Source organism: Pecten maximus, chromosome 6 (assembly GCF_902652985.1).
Source record: "Pecten maximus chromosome 6, xPecMax1.1, whole genome shotgun sequence".
NCBI classification, from domain to species: Eukaryota; Metazoa; Mollusca; class Bivalvia; order Pectinida; family Pectinidae; genus Pecten; species Pecten maximus.
Genome location: NC_047020.1, coordinates 23282083 through 23309663, shown reverse-complemented (window position 1 = coordinate 23309663; position 27581 = coordinate 23282083). Strand labels below are relative to the sequence as shown.

Below are 27581 nucleotides of genomic sequence, written 5' to 3'. Positions count from 1 at the left end.
GAACCAACATTCCTACAAGAATCCTTCGGCAAGGTAACAGAGGAAAGACCATCACATTTGTATATCCTGCTCCACTAGGCGCAATCGTCAAATATTGAGTTAAATTGTGTAATGTAGGTTTGGTATCAAAATATATAATAGCATAAATTTACGAAATAAATAAATAAATATTCTATTAGTGTCCTCTAGACGCAATCATGGCATATCATCTGTATGTTAAGAGAAATCAACAATGAAAGACGCCGGTGACTGTACAAGTTTTAAAATAGTAAGATGTAATATATTCTAACAATGCATGTGTTTGTAATGCATTTCGATAGAAAGACATGAGCAGAAACCGGTGTGACTCCAACACAAAACGAAATGCAACATCAACACCAATATTAAAATCATCAAAAAATATTTTGACAACGCATAAAACCTGCAGATTCCTCTGGTGTTTAATAAATATTAGTTAATTGAGAGTTCCTTGATAGGCATCCAATTTCTAATCAGATATCTAATTTGAAAATAAATTGTATTAAATCAAGATCACATACATGATGTAAGAATGGAGAAATCGGATTTGGTTTGTCATACAAGATAAATTCAGAGGCTTGGAATTGGTCGAAATTGATATTATTTTCGTCATCAGATTTAAGTGAAATTATGTCTTTGAAACATCCTTTGGCGCTACACTTGAAGTTTGAGGGACTCTGTTAATGGATTCAATCACGATTTTGCTGCTTGCATGTCTCCGATACATTTCTCCAAAACTTGAATGCGATATCCAATGTTTGCCAATGCAATGTGGTAAGCATATCATTTCTCGTTGTTTGTCCGTCAGTTGCCGTGGAAAGAAAGATGTCATATTTTGCTTCCTACATGTACATACAAATGTAAGCATTTTATGTATTGTAGTAAAGCGAACTCTCCCAAACAGATGTAAGCGAAGACCTAGCATGGTAAGGTAAATCATGATACAATGTTTGTTGTATTTTCTCGGCACCCTCGGTGTTGTCCTGTGATAAGGGAAGTAACTCCTATAGTCTCTGGAATGGTGCAGAATTTGTATTAATACAGATTAAAAAAAAATTTTTTTATAAAAATTGCGAAACAAGTTGTATAGTTTTATATTACCCATGCTTGTTGGCCCATATTAAAACGCACGCGGGGTCTGACTGTAGGAGATTTTATCGGAGTTGCGAAAGAACCTCCACAATGGTGACGGATCTACCAGGTACTGAAGCCTACGGAAGCGTATTAGGCTCACATTGGTAGGAGCCAGCATTTCAGGATGATTGTAGGGGTCCCACTCAATTGCTCCATGTTGTATCATATGTTACACATAGTCTGGTCGGCTGGCGTCAGACCAGCTAGCTGGTCGGGTTTTGTAAGTGTCCTCTTACTATGCTGAGGGCAACGGTTCTCGTGTTCCTCTTCAAATACATGATAGCCTAGATACATTTTTCTAACATGTACTGTATATACTCCCTTTCAGACTGATGAAGATAATGACAACTACATTATGTAGGTAGCGGTTAGAGTCAATGTGTTGCAGATGGTCTTGTTGGAAATTGTACAAATATATATACCGGTAATTTACAGACATTGAACGTTATCGAGGATGGAAACCACGGTCTTTGTTACGTAATGACATGATCTGTTACAACAGACATTCGTTTCCAAATAGCTTAACTTTTAAGAGGCAAAGGAAGAATATAGACCCAAGAACAGTTGTGGCACTCGAAACGGTTTGGCGTCGCCTGAACACAGTCTATTGGCCGCGAAATGAGACCTGAAACCGGTAGCCAATGAACCAGTCACTGGGTATTTTTAAGCGACTATGACTGCGAAAATCACAGTTGGAAAAGATTATCAGGTGTAATATTTTTTAAGAAATTATACTATGAAACTAATACTTTCCCTTAGTTACGAAAATGAAAAGTGCCTGCAACAGTATTGTGCAAATACGTATATCTAAATCAGTGCAAAAAATAAAAAAATAAAAAAATAAAAAAATAAAAAATAAAATAAAATACAATTCGGTAGGTCATACAATAATACATATAATTGTTTCACGCTAACGTGACCCGGCTTTCTCTGTGTAACATTATTACAAACATCAAACGAGGTAAACTAATATATTATAAAACCTGCAAGCAGTTATCTATAGAACTTTTTCTACAGTATAGGCACGTGTATCATTATACCTGAAACCCATTTAATTATTCCATAGCAGAAATCATCGTTTAATAAGAGAATCTACAGGTATAGTCGCTTTAATAAGACGTTGCAGTCAGCTTCATCAACACCAATGCTAGCATATGAGGAAGACGGTGTAAAATTTCTGGATAAACGGGAAAAGGATTATCACAATACATTCGTGTTTTTGGTCAAAGGAGCAAGAGCAATTACCAAATCAACAGGAGGAAGTGAATTCAATAGCCCTCGTAATCTAAGAAAATAAAACATGCAGTCGGCTTTTGCCCAAAGGAAGACAATATAGCCATTTTAAATGTTAAGGATACTCGAAATTTGAAACAAAGAAAAATTCATGTACATGTTGTAAAATGCTAAAGATTTATCATGTTTACAGTGGGACCGCATAATGGTCCTAAAGATTATTCCAAAAAAATGTGCTCGTTTTTGCTGATAAAGCATTTAAACTATTTTGGCGACTATTTTGAAACTATACATGTGTATCGGAGTCATTTTGAAAAAAAAATAATGCGTTAGAAAACGAAATTTCTATTGATGACAAGAAACTTCATTTACTATGGAATATTTATTGAAATAATTTACAATCCACGTATTTAGCAAACTCCTCAATTATTAACATAGGCGTTGGAATTATGACTGTAAATTGAGATATAAATAATATTTTCCCAGTTATACATATGTACCCTTGTGATGTATATTTACAGTGCACTGTGCATCAGTTTACTATCAGAATTTTGAACGCCTGGGTAAGATCTGCTTTAATGTTATGGCATCTACGATATTCACGTGAAAAATATTTGTCCAGTGTTCAGGGAAACTGGCTATAAATATAAATAAATGAATTTAAACAATACGCTGCATAGTTTTGTTTACTGTACACTGTCATGATTGCAATTAAGGAGATATTGACAATTTAATTTTCAACATGCAAAAATCGCATTTATCGCGTAATATTCAAGGCAGAGACATAGTATATACAGTACGAGGAGGGTGATTTGGTACTCAAACGCTCACAGCGCGTTTGCGCCCGTCGAGCGATGGGGATTAAAACCCCGCTGCAATCCCGCCGTAATCCCGCGCAAGCGATGTCGCTGCGATCCCGCTCACGCAGCGATTCCGCTCTGACAAGGCAGCAACCCCGCTCAGCCAGCGATTCAGCTCCGGAAGGCCTGCAAACCCGCTCAGTCAGCGATCCCGCTCCGGCGGGCCAGCAAACCCGCTCAGCCAGCGATCCCGCTCCGGCGGGCCAGCAAACCCGCCCAGCCAGCGATCCCGCTCCCGTAACATGGACACAAGAAATCCTTTTTTTTTTTTTTCTTTTTTTTAAATATAACGATGAATAAGAAGGAACTCATATTTATTTCATCAGAAACGTTCGCAGAATGTTATGTAACGTTTACAAAATGTGTTTCGTATTCACTTGCTTGAGTTGTTTTCTGCTTGTGTAAGTATCAAATCAAGAGTAATTTGGTAGCGTAAGTAATGAAGTTTAGTTTAACAAAAATACATTTTATGGATCTTAAAGTATAATCATACAAAAAGGTTAAACACAAAGTTATTTTTTAAACAACATCTTGTATCTAAAAATATTCATACGGAGAGTAGCGTAGTGCAAAATGCAAATGTACATCTGATTTTAATTAGATTGAGTATTCTGATGAAGTTGTTTTGTCTTTTTGGTGTACATACAGTACATGTACATGTTAGCTGGATCGTATGAAAGAGGAACATGACGCAATTTGGCCTGTTTCGACCTAAAGGTGACCATTTTCAAATAAAAAGTAGTTCTCAGATTTGATATTCGCTGGTGTCAATAACATGGGGGAAGACGTACACGTAGTTAATGAAATATATAAGTTTGGATGTCAATTAGACTAACTACATGAATAATAGAAAACAAAACCATCAGTTTATGCAGCATACGGAAGATTAAGAGATCAAACCAGCAACATTTATCTATTTTGCATACATATGTACATATCTACAAGTTGCGAAGCTTACAACGATGACAACTGAGCAAAATATGAGTGCAATATATATGTTTATATCTATTTTGGTATAAGGTGATGTAGATTCGCAATAAGTCACGTGATATTTCACATGTACTCCAGTTAAGGGGCATCTAAACAGCAAATCCAGTCAAAACATTGATATTTTACAGGCCTATAAATCCCTATTATGGTGCAATGTCACAGAAGTAACATGATGAACTTTTAGTATGTATCATGGCAAACCGTGGGACTTGCTGTTGACATGTAATTTGTTCAGCTGCTTGTAAATTTCAACAAAACGTAAGAAAAATGCATGTTTCAGGGGGACATAATTAACTAATTTGTATCCCATATATTACGCAAACTTGCCATGTCGTTTTGCTCACAAGTATCTAAAGCACAATATAGGAGATTGGTTTGACCAGCTTTTACGTTATCATATGTATAAACGCTGTTTTTATTTTGACCTTGAATTGCAAATGGCGGTCGTGAATGATATCACACAAATATGGCATATAAGAAGGTATTTAAAACATCAAAAATGCTCTTAGACAATAAAAAGTATTCTTGAAGTGGCAAGAAGACTGCTTTTATGAAAAAATGTTCAACCGCTGAGTTTGGGGTAAAATATGCCTATTTCTGAAAAAGGCTGCAAACTCACCAGTTTAACAAATTGACATTAAAATGTTCATGTTACTTTGATGAGATGTCTTAAAAGTACGATATAGGAGTTTTGTTATTGACTGAAATGCCTCCTGTAAGCCATATTTGTGTAATATTATTCTCAGCCGCCATTTGCATTTCAAGGTCAAAACAAAATAAGTGTTTATACGTACATAAAGTAAAATCTGGTCAAACAAATGCTCCTACCCTGTGCTATAGACACTTGTGAACATAACAGCATGGCTATTTTTCAGGTTTGATCATTTGCGTGACTTAGAATTAGTCCATGCCAAATCTGACCACAAAGTTACTCTACAGAAGAAACTGGTAGCATCTATAGCATAATATTGGTGATTGTAAGAAGCTACATGTCCAAACAAACATTTTGGTATATTACATGACATTTTTTGTGCAAATCTTAAGGTATTTATTCGTGTTTGAAATTCAACACTATTCTGCTATATAGATGACCCTGCTCTCGCTAGCGCTGTGCGCGAACAATCATATATCTTATATATACATTTGTGCGTGGTATATCCACTTAAAGTATCGTAGTTATGTATGATATATTAAAATAAAGAAGGCAATTAGTTCTGTCAGTGAAACATTTTCTTTGATATAGGCAGGATTTGAAATGTGGTCGAATTGTACGATCGCCAGCCGTTATGTAGCCATGCCCGTCTGAGTTACCTACAAATGTATTCAATGCTCGGTAAACGTCGTAGTATGCACAATGCACGCGCAATGTACAGGGTACCGAGATAGTTTTTCGACGGCTGGCGATGGGCAGTATACACTGATACATGTAGGCTTAGTTTGTTGTCCAATCCATTCATATATATAATATTTATGTAATTCTCTGAATGAAATATTTGAAATGAACTGTGGTCATCCTTATCATTTACGTAAGCCGAGACGGTAAAATGTACAGTATTGTAAACTTCTTAATCTGTATATCACCCAATTGATAGGTAACCAGTCTAGACATTTTTCATAAAATGAAAACACATTCGTTTTGAACAACCGGACCCATAACGTATGTCTCATATATACATTATACATGTACATGTACATTTGTATGTGCTTGTTGAAACAAATACATGTACATGATTTATTACGGATAATGTTGTTATTATGATTAGTATTGTGTGTATATATATGTAAATTGTATATGCACGTTTGGGTAAAATATCCAAGTTCGTCCTTATTAAAGTAATATGAAGATCAATAAATAAGTGTATCACGATATCGATCTAATAGGCTATGCCTGATGTCCAATCCTATTGACTTAACATCTCGTCAATAAGATGTGTTGAAATTAAAAATATGGATACTGAGTGTTCTATTTTCTTACGAAACCTGACATAAATAGTTACCCTGATTTTTTATTTAAACATATTTTTATTGTAACTTATATGTATATAAGAGATTGGGCAAAAACCACCTTTCCCGACACAAGTATACATGAAAAAAATACAGCAAGATGTTTACAAATTGGTTTAGCGGGAGGGAGAGAGGAGGGGGGTATATATCAAGATATAGTGAAAGTAATTGCTCTTATTTCAATGCATGTGTACATGTATATCTTGATATGTTGCAACCATTAAACCAATACGTACATATTATAAATGTATAACTTTCAACAATACAAATTATGTACCTAATTTAAATCTGAAATATATATATAATTTAAGAATGATTAATACAACTATCATTGCATATGGATTTAACGGGTTTTACTTCCGCTATTACGGCCTCAAAAAGAAAACGGCAGGTGCCTTATTCTAAAAGACTTAAATGTAAGAGGTGAGATACAGGTAGACTAGTAAACATGGAGCATAGGCTAAATCCTTATGTAACAACATTCTGCCCACAGGTAAAAAAAAGCCGTAGGGGTCCGATGGGGTCACTGCGATACAGGTATACTCGCTATTGTAATCAAAATCTGTGATTGGCAGATGTTAACAGCAGGTGAAAACATTTCTATAACGGTAACTACACTGTACACGACCGGTATTTGTCCTGTGTATAGAGGATTTATCTATATCACATTGATTAACTCCAATCATGATTTGTAAATGACGCGATTTTAACCACGTGGTCTCCATACACACAGTTTTATTTGGATACTATAACACATGGAAATGTGTTACATGAGGAACATTAACATTGTATCACACGTACATATATATGAATAAACAATCCAGGTACAAAAACATAATATTCATAGGATTACATTACATACACGTAATCAAAGAAGAGATTTTTTTTAGAAAAAAAAAGACAAACCATTTAGAACTTCGTTTATAATTATGACCTTTAACAGACCTTTTAGTTTAGTTTTATTTCGATTTGAGCGGTAATAATTTAGAATATGTAATTTCGTTGCAAATTTTCAATGATTGCGTTTTTACAGGAAAACAGATAATGATACTCATCTCCTGCATTCTCTGAAGACAATGTTCATATCTTCTCCTGAAACTCTTTGTTACCTACCAGTTTCAATGGAAAATTTCAATTACATGTACAATTGTACGTACACTGTGTATCTAAGACAATTAGAGTTAATCTAATCTCAGGCTTCATCGGACATAAAATGGACTGGTCTGAATAGCTCGGTGAAGGAGGAAATACTTCACATTGTTTGGGTGTTAGGTCTTGATAATAATGGTGACTCTCGCATAGTCAGTACGTATTTTTTTTTTTACTTCCGAAATAAAAAGGACAGGAAATATTCCCATGTTGTCGTTATAATTGATTAAAATATGTGTTTAAAATGTGTTTTTGTTGACGTTTTTATCACATACACATGACAGATGACACAAATGTATTGTTTTTCTCACAATAAAGAAAGAATATTGGACTACACACACAATCATTCTGTGGTCTATATAGTTTAAACTGTATTTTATTTGACAATTTCCATTTAATAGTATAGATACAACATAAGATATATATACATACGTATATACTATAATGCTCTGTCTTGTAATCAAAGACCTTACTACATGTATTTCTTTGCTGGCAAAAAGAGATCGGGAAGGCAATCGATTATCCTTTACAAAAGTGTTCGATATCTCACATAATAATTTTGTACCAGGCTGCTAAAATGGTAACAATTTTTCAGTTCTTTATTAGTCTTGCGAGTGTACATCTCATCAACATCATACCATTACAAAAAATATAATTCAAGTCAGCTCGAGTAGAGCAATGCACTTGTGACGATTTTTTTTCTGATAAGAAAGTAATTAAATGATTAGCTACTATAGTTGGGAAACTATTAGCACTGGTTTCGATATCTACCGGTAATATACATGTAAGTGTATGTCCGTGATATTAGCCATGCAAGAGATGTCCCCGATGGACACATAAATAATGATAGTAATAAAAACACAATATCTTTAGGCCGTGGATTTAAAACTACGAAATGTTCAAATAATTGTAAAGTTTATGAAACTTACTACAGAAATTCAAAGATAATTTTCTCAAACAGACATGTTGCTAGCTAAATACTTCAAATGTCTACGTAAAAATAAGTCGAGATCAAAATAACGAGCCCCTTATGTGGCCTCTCCGAGGTCATGCACAAAACGCCATCTATACAAAGGTCAGCTAAATCAGAATTGTAATAATGCTGCCGTTCAAGTTCAAGTTCTTTATTTCCTTGAGCCTTACGGCTCATCGGTTCAACAAATATATACATGTACAGAAATGATACAATACAAAAACCACACACTCGCATACACACACCCACACACAACCGGACTAACACATACATTGTACAACAGGTAGAGTGTAGAAGGACATTTTTTTTTTTTTTTATACTAATAAAAAATCTGTTCTTTGTTTATTACTGTATTTAATATATTTTGCTAAATTTGAAAGATCTTTTTTGTTTACTGTTTCTAGAAGTTGAATAAATTTGTACATACTAGGTTTATTATAATAATATTTCTTAATAAAACGTTTTCTTAGGTCTAAATGAAATTCACATTTAATAATAAAATGAAATTCATCTTCAATGTCTCCACTGTTACAATAGGAACAAATTCTTTGATTTCTTTCTAAGTTATTAAATCTACCAATTTCAATATTTAATTTATGTGATGACAATCTAATTCTAGTTATTTCTTTTAAATTAGAAGTACCTATTGGTTTTGATAAATATGGCTGTAAGTAGAACTTTTCACTAATAAACTTTTACAGTGAACACTTGGAAGATGAATTGATTTTTTCTTTACATTCTTGTATAAATATATCACATAGTCTGCATTTAACAATATTCATAATATAATCAGCTGTATAAATATCCCCATTTTGCCATATATACCCAACGCCCATTCTATACAGTTCTTCTTTTACTTCATTCAACCATTCATTCCCGTTTTCTAACATATCTTGATAACAAGCATTTAACACACAGTTATTGGTTTGTTTTAATTTCAACCAATATTTAAAAATTCTAAATTTCCTCACTATTACAAAAGGTAATCTCCCTAATTCTTGGTAAATCATACAATTAGAAGTACTTTTCTTAACCCCCAATAATCTTTTTAAAAACTGTAAGTGGATTTTCTCTATATCCGGTACTTTATGAAAACCCCAAATTTCAGCCCCATAGTTAAATATACTACCGACGTATGTATCAAAAACATGTAGTTGGGTTTCAACGTTAAAAAATTTTTTCTTTGATACTCCCGAAATTGAAAATAATGCTTTTCTTCCTTGTTCAGCAATTTTTTGTTGAGTTTTCTTAAATTTACCATTAAAATTCATTTGTATCCCCAGATAATTAAATTCATCTACGGTTTCTAATACACATCCGTCATATAACCACTTTTCTTCTTTTCTTAATTTACCACCGTTTCGGAAAACCATTACTTTAGTTTTGGTAGTGTTTACAGTAAGGTTCCATTTCTTTGTGTAAAGTAATAAAGTATCTAACATTTTTTGCAGTCCCTCGGGAGTTTCTGCCATTAAAACCATATCATCAGCATACATAATTAAAAACAAGTTAATAGTATATAACTCAATAGATGGACATCCTTCTGTTAGGAAATTCATTTCACAGTCGTTGACATACATGGAGAACAATAATGGTGACATTATTTCACCTTGGAATAACCCATTTTGACATTTAAAAAAATCGGACATATTATTATTATATTTGACACAACATTTCACATTTTTATAAAGTGCTCTTATAATATTCAACATTTTCCCATCAACACCTTCTTTAATAAGTTTGTACCACAAATTTTGTCTGTTTATAAAATCAAAAGCTTTCTTGTAATCAATAAAACAGCAATATAGTCTTTTCCTATTTTTTAAAATTTTACTTATTAAGGTTTGTAAAACAAAAATGGCGTCTACAGTAGATAAGTTTTTCTTAAAGCCAAACTGAGCGTCACTTAATTTAGAATAATCACTATCAAATTTCATTAGGCGCTCATTTAAAACTGATGTAAAAATTTTACCTAAACAACTAACTAGTGTGATGCCCCTGTAATTATTGGTATCATTTTTATCACCTTTCTTGAAGATAGGTATAATATTGCCTAATGACCATGGTGAAGGATAAAAACCAGATTTAAAGATATTATTGAACAATTGGACTAAGCAAGGCAAAAGTACCTCTTTTCCTTTAATCAAATACTCATTTAATAGTAAGTCTGGCCCACAAGCCTCATTGTCCACTATTAAAATGGTTACCGGATTGAGCACATTTCCGTGTTCCCCATATCCCACTCGAGGTGCACAAACATTCTGACCAAGATGCGACCGTCCTAAGTACTCTAGAAATGATGACAAAACTGCCTTTTGACCCGTCCCCATTCCGTAAGAATGAAATAATGCTACTGCGGACACTTTGTTCATTGTCCACCATTAACCGGAATGATTACCTTTCCGTTTTCCCAAAGAAGGCGGTCACCGGTTAGCAGTCACAGGATACATTTACAATGTATTGACTCAGCTCCTAACACTAAATGACGACTATATCCAATATTACTGGATTTATGACTCGTGAGTGATCTTGGTGATCTTGCACATGCATGAAAATAGTCTATTTGAACTTTAATAACTATAATATTTCCCTACAAATAGTTTTTATCAAAATGGGCTGACATCAAGTACACTGTCATATTGTACATCATTGCAGATATTATTCAACTTATTACAACGATTTCATGAGCAATACATTACACATATGAATTTGTATCTCATAGTTGAGGTACATCATCCAATAAATACTTACGATGGACGATACAACTGAAAACATATACATGGTAATTAAAGTATAATTAATCGACACCAGGCTGTTGAACGTCTACCGTCATTACTGATTGAGCGGGTCCTATTCAATACCGCTCGAGCGGGTCCGCTACAAGTCCGCTCGAGCGGGCCCGCTACAAGCCCGCCCGGCGAGCGGGTCCGCTACAAGTCCGCTCAAGCCCGCTACAAAACCGCTCAAGCCCGCTCAAAACCCGCGGCAATCCCGCTGCAAACCCGCGCAAATTCTGAGCGGAGGGCTGCGCGGGTCAACGCTCTGTGAGCGTTTGAGTACCAAATCACCCTCCTCGTACTGTAGGTCTCTGTTCAAGGTAATGAAGAAAGTTCCATGTGTTTTTTTTCTTTCTACATATAAGAAAAAGAAATCCGTCCTGGCGAAGGTTAAAGTATAATAAATAACAAAAAACAAGACTTAAATTTATATCGATTTAAACAGAAGAAATATCGAAGAACCTATATGCGTTTGATATAAGCCCAATCACGAAGAGGTCGTTCACGGTCCAAACAGGACGTTAATCCGGAATATTATTTTTTGGTTTCTATTATTAGTTTGTAAGAGTTATTTCCTGTACGATTGCTGGTCGGTTCGGTCATGATTATTCAGAAGGAGAAATGACAACGTAACAGACTTCACGTGTGTATTTAAGTTATAATTTGTGTGGCATCACGTCTTGCAAAGGAAGTTAATTTTATTTGTAGATTATATTGAAAATTGCACGTTTGTTTTTGGTGTGAATCTTGGCAAGTAATCCTGATCACCTTCGATTCATCTTCCGTTTACACTGTCCATAGTCATCTGACAGTAGGCTGAGGACCACGTCATCATACTGTAGGCCTCGGACCTAGTACTATGTTGTCATCTGACAGTAGGCCTGGGACCAAGTACTATGTTGTCATCTGAGAGTAGGCCTCGAACCACATAGTCATCTCACAGTAGGCTGCGAACTACGTATACAAAGTTATCTGACAGTAGGCCTCATACCACTTCATCTTACAGTAGGCCTCATACCACTTCATCTTACAGTCTAGTAGGCCTCGGACCACTTCATCTTACAGTAGACCTCGGACCTCATACTATGTATATATGTAGTCATCTAACAGTAGGCCTCGGACTATGTAGTCATCTGACAGTAGGCCTCGGACCACATAATCATCTGAAAGTAGGACTCGGACCACTTCATTATCTGACAGAAGGCCTCAGACTATGTAGTCATCTGACAGTAGGACTCAACCACGTTATCATCTGACAGTAGGCCTCCGACCACTTCATTATCTGAGAGTAGGCCTCGGACCACTTCATCATCTGACAGTAGGACTCGGACCATGTACTAAGTAGTCATCTGACAGAAGGCCTCGGACCACATAATCATCTGAAAGTAGGACTCGGACCACTTCATTATCTGACAGAAGGCCTCAGACTATGTAGTCATCTGACAGTAGGACTCAACCACGTTATCATCTGACAGTAGGACTCGAACCCCTTCATTATCTGACAGAAGGCCTCCGACCACTTCATTATCTGAGAGTAGGCCTCGGACCACTTCATCATCTGACAGTAGGACTCGGACCATGTACTAAGTAGTCATCTGAGGGAAGGCCTCAGAACAATTATTCATCTGACAGAAGGCCTCGGACCATGCATGTAATCATCAGACAGAAGGCCTCGGACCACAATTAATTTCCCTCTTTCTTCTACCAAAGAAAAATCAAAATTAAAATATTTCAAAACTTTGCAAAAAAATTGGTTATATATCATGTTGTAGAACTCTTCAATCTAAACATACAGTGAGCTGGAAAGTACCTCGTGATCTGCATGTAAGAAAGATTATTTCTATTTAAGTGTCGACGTCACTACCCCAATCTATTATGGGAAAATTACAAAATATCTATAATGAATCCTTATAACTCCATGCATATGTGTCCTGCCAACATGGAAATGGTGTCAAAGCAAAACTCTGTCACTAGAATAAATATTGCACTATAAATCTAAGTTAAATTATGCACATATCTGCAACATCTAAGCAAAAAATATATTTAGTAACAGTCCTAAAATTTCCAGATGTACATGTACTACATTCGTGTACAACCAACCAGAAGAATAATTGTGGTGTGAGGCTAGTACATGTCACGAGTCTGATGTTGTATTATTCATAAGATGTCATCGGCTTTCATGGGTCAGTTTTTGCTGGTTGATTGATGAAGTTTTAACGTTTTAGGTTTGCAGATGATTTCTTAGAGGAAGAAGCAGCTTGAGGATGATAGTTGCTGGTATGCAGAAAGCTGTTTCATTGTCATGGAAACATTATTATGTGATCAAATTAAGATCAACGCCTATTGTCTGTAGATTTACAGGCACTGTCTGCAACATCAGGGATACGAAAAAACATTCCTCAGAAACTGGACCATCAGAAGTTAATCAACATATTTTGCAGTTCTGTAATTATAGACAGAATTTCAATTTAGGTGGATGTTCTGTAGCCTTTTGTGACAAAACAAAGACTTTATTTAAAAAGATCAGTGTTAAAAATCTACATCCAAGTCTGCATTATCAGAACTGGAGACATTTGAGTGCCAGAGCTGACGTGGACCGTTACAATGTTGACTTTCTTTATACTGGTCTACTTAACGGTGACAGAGGCTGTCTAGCTCGTGCCATTACACTGATTGAGTCTAGAAACCAAAAAAGAAAAATCCAGGCCAAAGAACTGTTGAACCGTATCTTACAAGAAAAGACAAACCAGGAGACTGCAGCTTCATCTTTTAGAATAGGTGATGATAATTAATCAGCTAATTTAGTACTATATATATACAAATCTTAAGCTTGTCACATGCTGTGTATACACAACTATAACTGAAACTGCAGTGTTAACTTTCATTTTTGTTTTCAGTTATTTAACTTGTTTAGTAAATTCTCCTTATTCTCTTCTTGAAAGAAAATACTAACGACAAAGAAGAGAAAAAAAAATTGTAAAATGTTTCATGATTTCTCAAGTTAATCTTGATATGTATTTTTCCTATCCTGAGTATTTCAAAAGAAAATTTCAAAACTTGCCCTTTTCATTAATTTTTTAAATAATCTTTGTACAGGACTATCCGGCCCTCCTGGTGCTGGTAAAAGTACTTTTATAGAGGTATTTGGTGGATACCTGACGAGCCAGGGACACAGGGTAGCAGTGTTGGCGGTAGACCCGTCGTCCATACAGACTGGAGGTAAGGGATGGCACCAGCTTTAGGTATCATCAAGTTCATTGTGTTCGCAGTGATGGTGGTAGACCTGTTGTCCATACAGACTGGATGTTAGGGAATCAAAGGCACCACTAGTTGTGGGTATCATCAAGTTCATTGTGTTAGCAGTGTTAGTGGTAGACCCGTCGTCCATACCGACTCGAGGTAAGGGACGGTACCATTAGCTGTAGGTATCATCAAGTTCATTGTGTTCATTTAATGTATTTCAATTTGTATTCAAGAAAAAGTTAATAATGATGATAGCTATTGTCCCTTGCCTTTTTGAAGTTTGTGAAGTTGTAACCTTTGGATTCCGATGTCACTCGCGTCTTCAAAGTAAGCATGACTGGTTTTCTGAAGAGAATAACTGTGGTTAATTAACCAGTATTGGGTGAGATTAACATGCATTTACTTAACACACTGCCCTACTGTCTTCATGTTCATGTTTTGTTTTCTGTTATTTCTGAACTCTTCAGAATTGTGATTAAGAATATTCTTTATTTTAAATTTAATTACATATTTACTTCTCTCACATATGGTCAAGCATATTAAAAATGTACATTATAGAATTGACTTCTGACATTGCTTGATTTTGATGGTTTAACAGATCTAGAACTGAAAGCCTTATATTTTTTTATATTTCATCAAGGGAGTCTTCTTGGCGATAAGACAAGAATGCCAGAATTATCACGCAACATGAATGCCTATGTACGTCCATCACCTGCCCGAGGTATACTTGGAGGCGTTACCAGGACAACCAATGAGGCCATACTTGTGTGTGAGGCAGCAGGATATGATATTATTGTTATAGAAACAATAGGTCTGTGTTGTTTTTGGACATTTTAGATATCAGTAGAACTATAAAGAATGTTTCTATCATACATCTAGGCTGATTTGTCCCAATTATTAAAGGGGACACAGATATATAAGACAACCAATTAATGCAAGGGTTCCATGTAGTTTATTGACTTTTTACTTACTGGTATATGAGAAATATCAACATGTATCAAAGTTAATTTGATAGTTTCCTGTTGAATATAACATATATTTCACGAGTATGACAGAATATCAATATTTTCACGAGTGTGAAGTAAGAGTGAAAAATATCAAAATATTCTGTCGTACGAGTAAAATATATGTTATATTCAACTGGAAACCATTCAATTTTCTTTTTATTGCAGTTAATATACTTAAAAACAAAATTAAAGACATCAAAAAATTAATCGTGTCAAAAAGTGCGGGAACCAGTAACATAATTCAAGACATCATCTCTTTGTGACGTTACTCCATGTCAACTTGATGGCACCATTTTGAAAGGACTGATAAACACAATTTAAGCATGTTCTGCTGTTATCAGAGAATCTGTGCTTGAAAAGCTAACTCCAAATGAATATCTTGTCAAAATCTAGCTGAATATTTCAGAAATACAGCAAAATAACCAATTTATCTATCTTCGCTTCGATTGGATAAATCGGCAAGTTTCATTGAGGTGGATACAAAGGTTCGTTTTGTTTGGTCAAAAACGAAAAAACTTACATTTTCACTGCAAAATCTTACATTTTCACTGCTCATCGCTGCAGTGAAAAAATAAGTTTTATTCGTTTGATCAATTTCTATATTTCACTGGCAAAAATGCAATAAAAATCTTTATTGTTATATACCTTTCAAATTCAAAGTGAATACTGAACAGGACTATAAAATTGTCCTTGTGTCATTGTACCTGTATTACATTAGCAATGTATTTTTTTCCCAGGCGTTGGACAGTCTGAGTTTGTTGTAGCAGATATGGTAGACATGTTTTGCCTCCTCATTCCACCAGCTGGAGGTGATGAGCTACAAGGTAAGTTAATAACATCTTAGATTTCAACAGACAAAGATTGAAATCCCTTTTTAACTGTGGACATTTTTGTTGGACTGTTGTCAATGATTGGTCTGGGACTGTTGTATGTGAAAGGTCTGGGACTGTTGTATGTGATAGGTTTTGGACTGTTGTCTGTGATAGGTTTGGGAGTGTTGTCAATGATAGGTTTCGGACTGTTGTCTGTGATAGGTTTGGGACTGTTGTCAATGATAGGTTTGGGACTGTTGTCAATGATAGGTTTGTGACTATTATTGTGATAGGTTTAGGACTGTTGTCAATGATAGGTTTGTGACTGTTGTCTGTGATAGGTTTGGGACTGTTGTCAATGATAGGTTTGTGACTGTTGTCAATGATAGGTTTGGGACTGTTGTCAGTGATAGGTTTGGGACTGTTGTCTGTGATAGGTTTGGGACTGTTGTCTGTGATAGGTTTGGGACTGTTGTCAATGATAGGTTTGTGACTGTTGTCTGTGATAGGTTTGTGACTGTTGTCTGTGATAGGTTTGTGACTGTTGTCTGTGATAGGTTTGGGACTGTTGTCTGTGATAGGTTTGTGACTGTTGTCAATGATAGGTTTGTGACTGTTGTCTGTGATAGGTTTGGGACTGTTGTCTGTGATAGGTTTGTGAATGTTGTCAGTGATAGGTTTGGGACTGTTGTCTGTGATAGGTTTGGGACTGTTGTCTGTGATAGGTTTGTGACTGTTGTCAATGATAGGTTTGGGACTGTTGTCTGTGATAGGTTTGGGACTGTTGTCAATGATAGGTTTGTGACTGTTGTCAATGATAGGTTTGTGACTGTTGTCTATGATAGGTTTGGGACTGTTGTCTGTGATAGGTTTGGGACTGTTGTCTGTGATAGGTTTGTGACTGTTGTCAATGATAGGTTTGGGACTGTTGTCTGTGATAGGTTTGGGACTGTTGTCTGTGATAGGTTTGGGACTGTTGTCTGTGATAGGTTTGGGACTGTTGTCAATGATAGGTTTGGGACTGTTGTCAATGATAGGTTTGTGACTGTTGTCAATGATAGGTTTGTGACTATTGTCTGTGATAGGTTTAGGACTGTTGTCAATGATAGGTTTGTGACTGTTGTCTGTGATAGGTTTGGGACTGTTGTCAATGATAGGTTTGTTACTGTTGTCTGTGATAGGTTTGGGACTGTTGTCAATGATAGGTTTGTTACTGTTGTCAATGATAGGTTTGGGACTGTTGTCTGTGATAGGTTTGTGACTGTTGTCTGTGATAAGTTTGGGACTCTTGTCAATGATAGGTTTGGGACTGTTGTCAATGATAGCTTTGGGACTGTTGTCAATGATAGGTTTGGGACTGTTGTCAAGGATAGGTCTGTGACTGTTGTCTGTGATAGGTTTGGGACTGTTGCCAGTGACAGGTTTGGGACTATTGTCTGTGATAGGTTTGGGACTGTTGTCAATGATAGGTTTGTGACTGTTGTCTGTGATAGGTTTGTGAGTGTTGTCTGTGATAGGTTTGGGACTGTTGTCTGTGATAGGTTTGTGACTGTTGTCAATGATAGGTTTGGGAATGTTGTCAATGATAGGTTTGTGACTGTTGTCAATGATAGGTTTGGGACTGTTGTCAATGATAGGTTTGGGACTGTTGTCTGTGATAGGTTTGTGACTGTTGTCAATGATAGGTTTGGGAATGTTGTCAATGATAGGTTTGTGACTGTTGTCTGTGATAGGTTTGTGACTGTTGTCAATGATAGGTTTGTGACTGTTGTCAATGATAGGTTTGGGACTGTTGTCAATGATAGGTTTGTGACTGTTGTCTGTGATAGGTTTGGGACTGTTGTCTGTGATAGGTTTGGGACTGTTGTCAATGATAGGTTTGGAACTGTTGTCTGTGATAGGTTTGGGATTGTTGTCTGTGATAGCTTTGGGACTGTTGTCAATGATAGGTTTGGGACTGTTGTCAATGATAGGTTTGGGACTGTTGTCTGTGATAGGTTTGTGACTGTTGTCTGTGATAGGTTTGTGACTGTTGTCTGTGATAGGTTTGGGACTGTTGTATGTGATAGGTTTGTGACTGTTGTCTGTGATAGGTTTGGGACTGTTGTCAATGATAGGTTTGGGACTGTTGTCAATGATAGGTTTGTGACTGTTGTCAATGATAGGTTTGTGACTGTTGTATGTGATAGGTTTGTGACTATTGTATGTGATAGGTTTGGGACTGTTGTCTGATAGGTTTGTGACTGTTGTCACAGATAGGTTTGTGACTGTTGTCAATGATAGGTTTGTGACTGTTGTCTGTTATAGGTTTGTGACTGTTGTCTGTGATAGGTTTGGGACTGTTGTCTGTGATAGGTTTGGGACTGTTGTCAGTGATAGGTTTTTGACTGTTGTCAGTGATAGGTTTGGGACTGTTGTCTGTGATAGGTTTGGGACTGTTGTCTGTGATAGGTTTGGGACTGTTGTCAATGATAGGTTTGTGACTGTTGTCTGTGATAGGTTTGGGACTGTTGTCAATGATAGGTTTAGGATTGTTGTCTGTGATAGGTTTAGGACTGTTGTCTGTGATAGGTTTGGGACTGTTGTCTGTGATAGGTTTGGGACTGTTGTCTGTGATAGGTTTGTGACTGTTGTCAATGATAGGTTTGGGACTGTTGTCTGTGATAGGTTTGTGACTGTTGTCAATGATAGGTTTGGGACTGTTGTCTGTGATAGGTTTGGGACTGTTGTCAATGATAGGTTTGGAACTGTTGTCTATGATAGGTTGCTTTGTGATATGCAGCATTAATGCAGATCATACATGTATCTGAATTTTTTGTATTATCTTTAATTAAAACAAATCAACTCTGTGAGGTTAATTGTTTTCATAAGACTAAGCTTTGATCATAAATCAATAAATCACAAATACTGTCTCTGTTTAAGGTATAAAGAAAGGAATCGTGGAGATGGCGGATTTGGTTGTTGTCAATAAATCAGATGGAGAATTAGTGCCTGCTGCACGTCGTATAAAAGCTGAATACACCAGCGCTCTGAAATTCATGCGACCAAAATCTCCAAACTGGAGACCTAAGGTAACACTTTTTCAGTAATGGAGAAGCACATAATTATCAACCATATTTTCATTTATCATTGACAGAAGCAATTGAGCCTGATTGATTGATTGATTGATCCATCAAAACCAAGCCAATAAAGAAGGGAGGTAATTTGATGATCTTCCTTTATACACAGTTCCATTTTCTATGTTATTACTTAATATACAGATGCAAAAGTGTTCCACTCAACTCCACAAAACTTCTGTATATTTTAGGTTAGTGCTCTAGTTGTGCCTTTTCCTATTGACGACATTTAATTTTTTTCTGTTACCATGGAAACATAGTCAAAAACACAAAATATCTGTTAACTTTCCTTTACGGACTCCAACTTCAAAACCCTTCCACACAACTGCACGTAACTTTCTGTGTATATTAGGTTAGTGCCCTAGTTATGCTTTTTGAAGTGAAACACACATAGGATCTACATCAAGATGTAAGTCTTACCATAAGGTAGATATATATGTATCATATTTGGGTTTTCATACCAACAGCTGTTGGGGATAATGCCATGCTTTGTGACTCCTTGTTGAAATTAGATTTCAAGTCTACCTAGTACTATCACTCTCAGTAAGTTTAAGTTAACTAAGCAAACTTGACTCTTTTTTTCTAAGTAATGATTTTGTAGATCATGTTCAGATATTGATTAATGTTCATAAATATTAAACGAGTGGTCTAGCCTTTGTTATGTTGTAAGGAGAAATACAGTACGGATGCATCCGTACATTAGTTATAGTAATTAAGTTAAATTGCTTCTTTCATTTGAAGTTCAGTGCTGAAGAAAAAGTTATGATTATTGAAATACTCCGCATAATCTCAGTCTGTTTGATAGTAATGATATTGAATTAAGTTAAATGAGGGTGATTTATAATTTACTTACTGTATATCTCTAATTGTTAATGGTTTGTGTGACTAGAAAGAAGCAAATGGCCCATTTACAGTTTGTATAACCCTTTCTCTTGAATCATTTTAGTGCATGCAGGGCTTTTTCTGAAGGCTTTCTGGGGCCATTAATGGGCCCCATACCCAATTAAAATTATTTCATACTTAAGCCAAATTCCCAAAATTTGCAGCTTACTCCTGAAAAAATCCAATTCAACAATTTTCTTCCCAAAATGGTCCCATCCCAAACCAGTGAGAAAAAGCCCTGGCATTGTATCCCATTTCATAGTCCTTACAATTTCAGCCAGGTCTCTGAAGCAATTGCCACATCACCATATACTGACCAAAATTATTTACAAACTTCCAAAAGAAATCAGAAGGTTCAGCCCTCTGTCTGTATACAAAAGTTTTTGATGAAAATTTGTAAAGCTTTACAGTTTGTCGACACATTGTCCTTTCCACATGCATAACATAACATGACTCATATTCTTTTTTTATTCCTTTTTTTTTTCTTTTAATGGAGTTAAGTGGCTTAATAAAGCCCCTTTCTCCGAATTATTTAATAATATTCTTTCCATAGGGTTACTCACTGTGTACCTTTGTATATATTCAAATATTCCATATTGCAGGTGATGAAAATTTCTTCATTACACAACGAAGGCATTGAGGAACTTTGGACTACGATGGGCACATTTAAAAATGCAATGACAGATTCTAAAGAGTTCGCAAACAAAAGACAAATGCAGAAACGTATCTGGATGTGGAACTATATACGTGATAACATCATGGATTTGTTTCATTCTCACATTCGAGTGAAAAGTAAGATAGCCGAGATAGAGGGACAAGTTATTGATGGTGTTATATCGCCCGGTACTGCAGCTGATCTACTTCTACAGGAATTCATCAAGGAGAGTTGATTAGCTGGTGACCTTAACTTAAAGCTAAATGTGATATTTATGTTGTGATATGAATAAACCGGTATGATTAAATTGTGTTATTTATGTTGGTGTGATTCTTTTTTGTTTTCTCAATCCTGGAAAACTAGCATAAAATCATTAAGACAACATGATGTTGTAATCTAGTTAATAACCATAACATTTAAAGTGTAACTGTACCAATTAGTGTGTACATATATATCTATACCCACAACCATGTACCAATAAAATTATTTACCAATTATGTTGTACATGTACCAATAATGTGTATAAGTACCTACAACCATAAACATGTATTCATTAAGGTGTATATGTACAAATAAAGTGTACATATATCAATTAGCATAAATTATTAAATATGTACCTTTAACTGCGTACCCATATCAATTAACTTGTACCAACTGATGTGTACATGAACCTATAATTGTGAAGCTGAATCAGTCAACATGTATCAATTAACGTGTAGATGTGTATATTTATGTGTGCATTTATTAGCCCATCATCATCAGATGGTGGGCTACTCAAATTTCTCTGTGTCTATGGTCTATTGTCCATCAGTCGTGCGTCTGTCATCCGTAAACATTCCTTGTTATCACTATTTCTTGAATAGTACAAGAGTTATATTTCTCAAACTTTGTGTGTAGGTTTCCCTTGGTACCTAGTTGTGCCTATTCAATTATTAGCTCACCTGGTCCGAAGGACCAAGGTGAGCTTATGCCATACCGTGGCGTCCCTCATCCGTCCGTCCGTCAACAATTGACTTCTTCTTCATAACCACTGATCAGAATTTGACCAAATTTGGTCAGAAGCATCCCTATGGGTAGGGGACTCAAAATTGTACAAATGATGGGGCTGACCCCCCCAGGGGCCAGAGGGGCGGGGCCAAAAGGGGTCAATTTCGCTATATTGATATAAACAAATTTTTTCTCTGAAACCGAGCAAAGGATATTGCTCCTATTTGCCTGAAAGCATCACTATGGGGTGGGGATTCAAAATTGTACAAATAGTGGTGCTGACCCCCGAGGGGCATGAGGGGTGGAGCCAAAATGGGTCAATATATCTACATGTATATCGATATTAACGACTTCTTCTCTGGAACCGATCAATGGATGTCGCTCATATTTGCCTGGTAGCATTACTTTGGGGTGGGGATTCAAAATTGTACAAATGATGGGGCTGACCCCCAGGGGCCTGAAGGGAGGGGCCAAATGTGGTCAATTGGGCTATATTGATATAAACAACTTCTTTTCTGAAACCGAGCAAAGGATATTGCTCACATTTGCCTTGTAGCAACACTATGGGGTGGGGATTCAAAATTGTACAAATGGTGTGGCTGACCCCCGGAGGCCTAAGGGGCGGGGCCAAGAGGGGTCAATTTGGCTAAATTGATATGAACATTTTCTCCTCTGAAACTAAGCAATATATATTGCTCAATTTTGACTGTGAGAATCCCTTTGGGGTAGGGATTCAAAATAGTACAAATGGTGGGGTCTACATGTACCTCCCTGGGGCCTGAGGGGCGGGACCAAAAGGGGTCAATTCGGCTAAATTGATATAAACAACTTCTTCTCTGAAACTAAGCAATATATATTGCTCATATTTGCCTGGTAGCAACCCCCTAGGGTAGGGATTCAAAATTGTACAAATGACAGGGCTGACCCCAGGAGACCTAAGAGACAGGGCCAAAAGGGGTTATTTTGGCAGAATTGATATAAACAACTTTTTCTCTGAAACTATAAGCAATCTTTGGCAGAATTGATATAAACAACTTTTTCTCTGAAACTATAAGCAATCTTTATCTTTAATATGTGACTGGTAGCATTCCCTTGGGTTAAGGATTCAAAATTGTAAAAATGATGGGGCCGACCCCCTGGAGGCTGAGGGGCTGGGCCAAAAGGGGTCAATTTGGCTAAATTGATATGAACAACTTCTCTGAAACAGCTCATATTTGACTATTAGCATCCTATTGGGGTAGGGATTCAAAATTGTATAAAGGAAGGAGCTGACCCCCCAGGGGGCAGAGGGCAGGGTCAAAAGGGGTCAATTGGTCTAGACAAGATCTTCTCTGAAACTAAGCAATGGATATCACTCACATTTGTGTGGTAACATTCCATATGGGGTCGAGCCAAAAGTCAATTTCATTTCATGGATTAATGCACCTTTTGGCATTTTTAGTATTAAAATAAAACCAATGTACATGTACCCATATAAAATGCTTATGATATATATTGACATAGCAATACCAGCGACAAATATACTTAAGCATCATTCTTGTTTCATATCTCATGAAACCAGGTGAGCGATACAGGCCCTCTTGGCCTCTTGTAATATTTGGTCAGAAAAACAAAATGACCAAAAGGTGGCCATCTTTGATTTTGAGAATTAAAGTTTGTTATCACTATTTCCTGAAATGTACTGGAGGGATATTCCTTAAACTTCATGTATAGGGCAATTAAGATTTTGACATAGAATATCTGCTGTAGTCTGAATATCCCTCCTGTCTGACATAGAACCACTTAAAATCAGTCAACAGTTGGTATCAAGGTACCTTTAAATGTGTTCATTTATCAATTAACGTGTACCAATGACCAAAAATGTCCAGTAGTGAAAAGGGAACTTACTTTTTGCATACATTTGTAGCGGGACTGGACTGGGTCGATCATCGGTGACCAGGTAGCTCAATTGGAAGAGCATCTGGCTAGAGTTCGGAGGGTCTCGGGTTCGAACCCCGGTCTGGCCGCTACATTTTCTCTTCTCCTGTTACACATTTAACCAATCCACAATGAAACACTGGATGAAATATTTTTTAAGGCCAAGAAGACTTGGTCTTATCTGGCTTAAAGAGGTATGGTCGTTTTCCGCTTATCCTGACCTAGGCCACGTACAGCTAAATGCTGGGCTAAAAATACAGGTAAAATATCACTTGACCCCAGTGATTCCCTCTGTACCAAAATAGATCTTCTTCTTTCGTTATTCAGCCTCCGTCAAAAAATGACGATTACGGCCAATGGAAGGATCGTTGCATTTGCTCTTCAAAAGAAGTAAAAAAGTGCAGGGATTTGGGTACAGTGAGAGTTTTTTTTTTTTTTTTTTTTTTTTTAAATTTAGTGGAAACTATAAGATAAAAACATTATGAGGGTGTGTTTACGGTGTGTGTTTGAGATCATCAAGGGCTGCATTGTGTTTATGTGCCTTGAAGATCTCTAGTGTAGTGCATTGTACTGCTGCCACCGGGAGGAGGTTCCATTGTGTTATTGTGTGTGGGAAAAAGGAGTATTTGTATGTATCATTGGTGGCAGATAGGTGTCTGAAGGTGTAGGGGTGTGTTTGCCTTGTCCTAGGGTCAGCTGGGTGCATGATGCCGTGTGGGTCTATTGCGACATGATGGTGAATGATTTTGTATAATAGTATGAGTCTGGTCTTGAGTCTGCGTGTTTGAAGTGTGGGCCAGTTGAGTTTGTCCATCATGTCTTGTACTGAACTTGTGTTGTGGTATCTGTTTTGTACGTATCGTGCTGCTCTGCGTTGAATTTGTTCTATTTGGTTGATTTGGTTCTTGTTGTGCGGGTCCCATATGGAAGAGCAGTATTCCAGTTTGGGTCTCACTAGGGCTTTGTATGCATGTTCTTTTATATGTTGTGAGTTTATTTTCAGGTTGCGTTTTAGGAAGCCTAGTGATCTGTTGGCGTTTGCAGTGATGTTGTTGATGTGTGTATCCCATTTGAGATTTTTCTGTAATGTGAGTCCTAAGTATTTGCTGGCCTCGACTTGTTGCAGTGTGTGGTCGTGTAGTTTGTAGTTGTATGTTGTTTTGGTGCGTTTGTTTGAAGTGGATATGATATTGCATTTGTTTGGGTGAAATTTCATGAGCCAGTCTTGTTCCCACTGTCCTGCTGCGTTTATGTCTTGTTGTAATTTGTGTGCGTCGTCTATGTTGTGGATTGTCTTGTAGATGATGCTATTGTCGGCGAAGAGTCTGAGAGTGCTGTGTTTGATGTAGTCTGGTAGGTCGTTGATGTATATGAGGAAAAGTATGGGGCCCAAGCAGGTTCCTTGAGGTACTCCTGAGGTGACTTGGACTTTGTCCGATTGTTCCCCTTCAAGTAATACTGTTTGGGTGCGGTGTGTCAGAAAGTCTGTAATCCATGCGAGTGTGTTCCCTGTAATTCCGTGGTATTTGAGTTTGTACTGGAGGTGTTTGTGTGGGACTTTGTCAAATGCTTTGGCAAAGTCCATTATGACAATGTCTGTCTGTTTGTTTGTATTGTTATTTAGTGTTAGGTCGTGTATGAATGTGGCGAGTTGTGTTTCGCATGATCTTGAGGAGCGGAATCCTTGTTGGAGGTTGTAGAGTATGTTATTGTCCTCTAGATGTTTCATTGTTGCGCTTGTGATGATGTGTTCCATGATTTTGCATGCGATGCAGGTGAGTGAGATTGGGCGGTAGTTAGTGGGGTTGTGTTTGTCTCCTTTCTTGTATATTGGGTTTACATTTGCGTGTTTCCAGTCGTGTGGTAGTGTCCCTGTGCTGAGTGAGCTGTTTAAGAATTTTGCCGTGTATTTGGTCAGGTCCTGTCGCTTTGTGGGGATTTATGTTTATTTATGTTAGTAATTTGTCTACTCCGTTGCATGTAATGTGGATTTTTGGCATGGTGGGGTGTGGCGATGGTCCTTCGTCTGGTATATTTTTGTTGTGTTCTGTTGTGAATGCGGCTTGAAATTCATGATTGAGGATGTTTGCTTTTACGGTTGGGTCTGTAATGAGATGTCCGTCTTTGCGAAGGGATGTGATGAAAGTATTTTCTTTTCTTGTGGTTTTGATGTAAGAGAATAGTTTTTTGGGGTTGTATTTTCGGTTAGATTGTGGGGAGTCTGGTTCGTTTATGGGTATGTCTTTGATCATTTTCTTTATGTAGTTTAGGTATACGTTGCGTGTTTGTTTCTGTACTTCTGCTTTTATGGTTTTGTATTTTTGTGTGAGATGGTGGTTAGATCGTCATGATCCATTGGCTGTGTGTTGTGCACGATTATGTGGTAAATCAATACAATATCATGCATGTGAAAAAAAGTTAAATTGACATGTAAATAGGAATTTTATACCACTTATCCACGTGTCGACTCTGCAGTTCGTTTAGATTTCACTTTGAATGTTACCGAGTAAATAGATTATGATTTCACTCCTCTTTTTTTATCAAAGTGAAAAAATTCTAACTCAACATTTCCATCTTTATACTAAATACTTCATATCAGATATACATTTAATGTTGAAAATATCTTTCAGATACGACCAAGAAAAAATAAAAGGTATCATTCTTTCATCATTGTAGAAACATAACAAAATATTAAGTAAGATACATCTTAGTGATTCGAACCCAAAACCTTCGGGTTGATTAGCGATGGTTCTACCATATGAGCTATGCGGACTGACAGGAATGTGAAGTTTGTGTCATGATTTAAAAAGTCAGTGTAGTCAGAGACCTATATACTAAAATATTTTATCAACTACGTTTTTTCAATTTTTCTACACCAGCGCATCGGAGAACAACTTTTTAAGAATAGGATTTTAGTTGTCTTTTGGTAAATAGAATAAAATGAGACATTGTAAAAGTTGGTCCTCCGATGCGCTCTATGTCAAAATATGATATGAATGCGGGAAAATCCCCTCGAAAGTTGCAAATAAGCCGGTGATGCAACTTTACCGTCCTTTTATGAAATATCCATTGCAATGAACAAATATTTTTTGCCGCAAATAAGAATTTGTATATGTTATAGATTTATGGTTTGTGTTCAAAAACTCAGTTTTTTAACTTTATTTTTTTTATTTTTAAAACGGTCACTGTTAGGTCGAAACAGGCCAATATGCGCCATACATTGTACCTCTTTATAGTGCATAGATTGATTATAGCCAGGCCGTGTAGCATATAACATATTGATATGAACAAATCTGTAGTATGTACAGTACTGACTGATCAACCAAGTCGTGTATAATATATAAAGACCAAGTCGTGTAAAAACAAATCTGTAATACCTGCAGTACACAGACTAATCAACAAGGTCCTGTAGCATTAATATGTTGGTGTAAACAAATAAAATTTTTGAATGAAAGAAAGAAAACAATTGCACTTAACGGTATTCTATATTTTTTAATATCAAATAAAATATACATCATATGGGACCTTATGATAAAGCTATCATAAAAAACAAACGATAAAACAATAGTGAAAGCTCCAACAATTGGTATTTCAGTTGTTCTAGGGATTGAGATGTTTGGTAATATACCTTAGAAATACAGCACGTAAAACTAAGAAAGTACACACAAAGATAAGTTCTAATGAGTTCCCTTAACAAGTTACTTTTGCGTCAAGGAATCCACTTAGACAAAAGTCGGACATAATGGAAATGAATATGGGATTGAGGTGATTTCAACTAATTTCACATGGTGTTAAAAAAGACATTGTCATTTTGCCTTTCACTA

At 36.5% G+C, this 27581-nt stretch overlaps 1 protein-coding gene across 2 annotated transcripts; it reads left to right on the top strand.

Moving 5' to 3' along the window:
- The first annotated feature begins 11705 nt into the window (after window positions 1-11705).
- Window positions 11706-21166, top strand: LOC117329283 (methylmalonic aciduria type A homolog, mitochondrial-like). 2 transcript variants are annotated; one of them, XM_033887150.1, is made up of 7 exons: window positions 11706-11781; window positions 13372-13916; window positions 14235-14357; window positions 15022-15192; window positions 16126-16212; window positions 19123-19271; window positions 20801-21166. In XM_033887150.1, exons 2-7 carry the CDS (start codon window positions 13403-13405, stop codon window positions 21086-21088), a joined length of 1332 nt encoding a protein of 443 aa, XP_033743041.1. In that variant the 5' UTR covers window positions 11706-11781; window positions 13372-13402; the 3' UTR covers window positions 21089-21166. The 2 variants fall into 2 exon arrangements, with proteins under 2 accessions (XP_033743041.1, XP_033743042.1); XM_033887151.1 differs by having other exon boundaries at window positions 11716-11781; window positions 13364-13916.
- The last annotated feature ends 6415 nt before the right edge of the window (window positions 21167-27581 follow it).

Coding starts and splice junctions, on each gene's coding strand:
- LOC117329283 (XM_033887150.1), top strand. CDS start 13,403: ATGATAGTTGCTGGTATGCAGAAAGCTGTTTCATTGTCATGGAAACAT. Junction 14,358..15,021: donor GTCGTCCATACAGACTGGAG/GTAAGGGATGGC, acceptor TATTTCATCAAG/GGAGTCTTCTTGGCGATAAG. Junction 19,272..20,800: donor CTCCAAACTGGAGACCTAAG/GTAACACTTTTT, acceptor TCCATATTGCAG/GTGATGAAAATTTCTTCATT.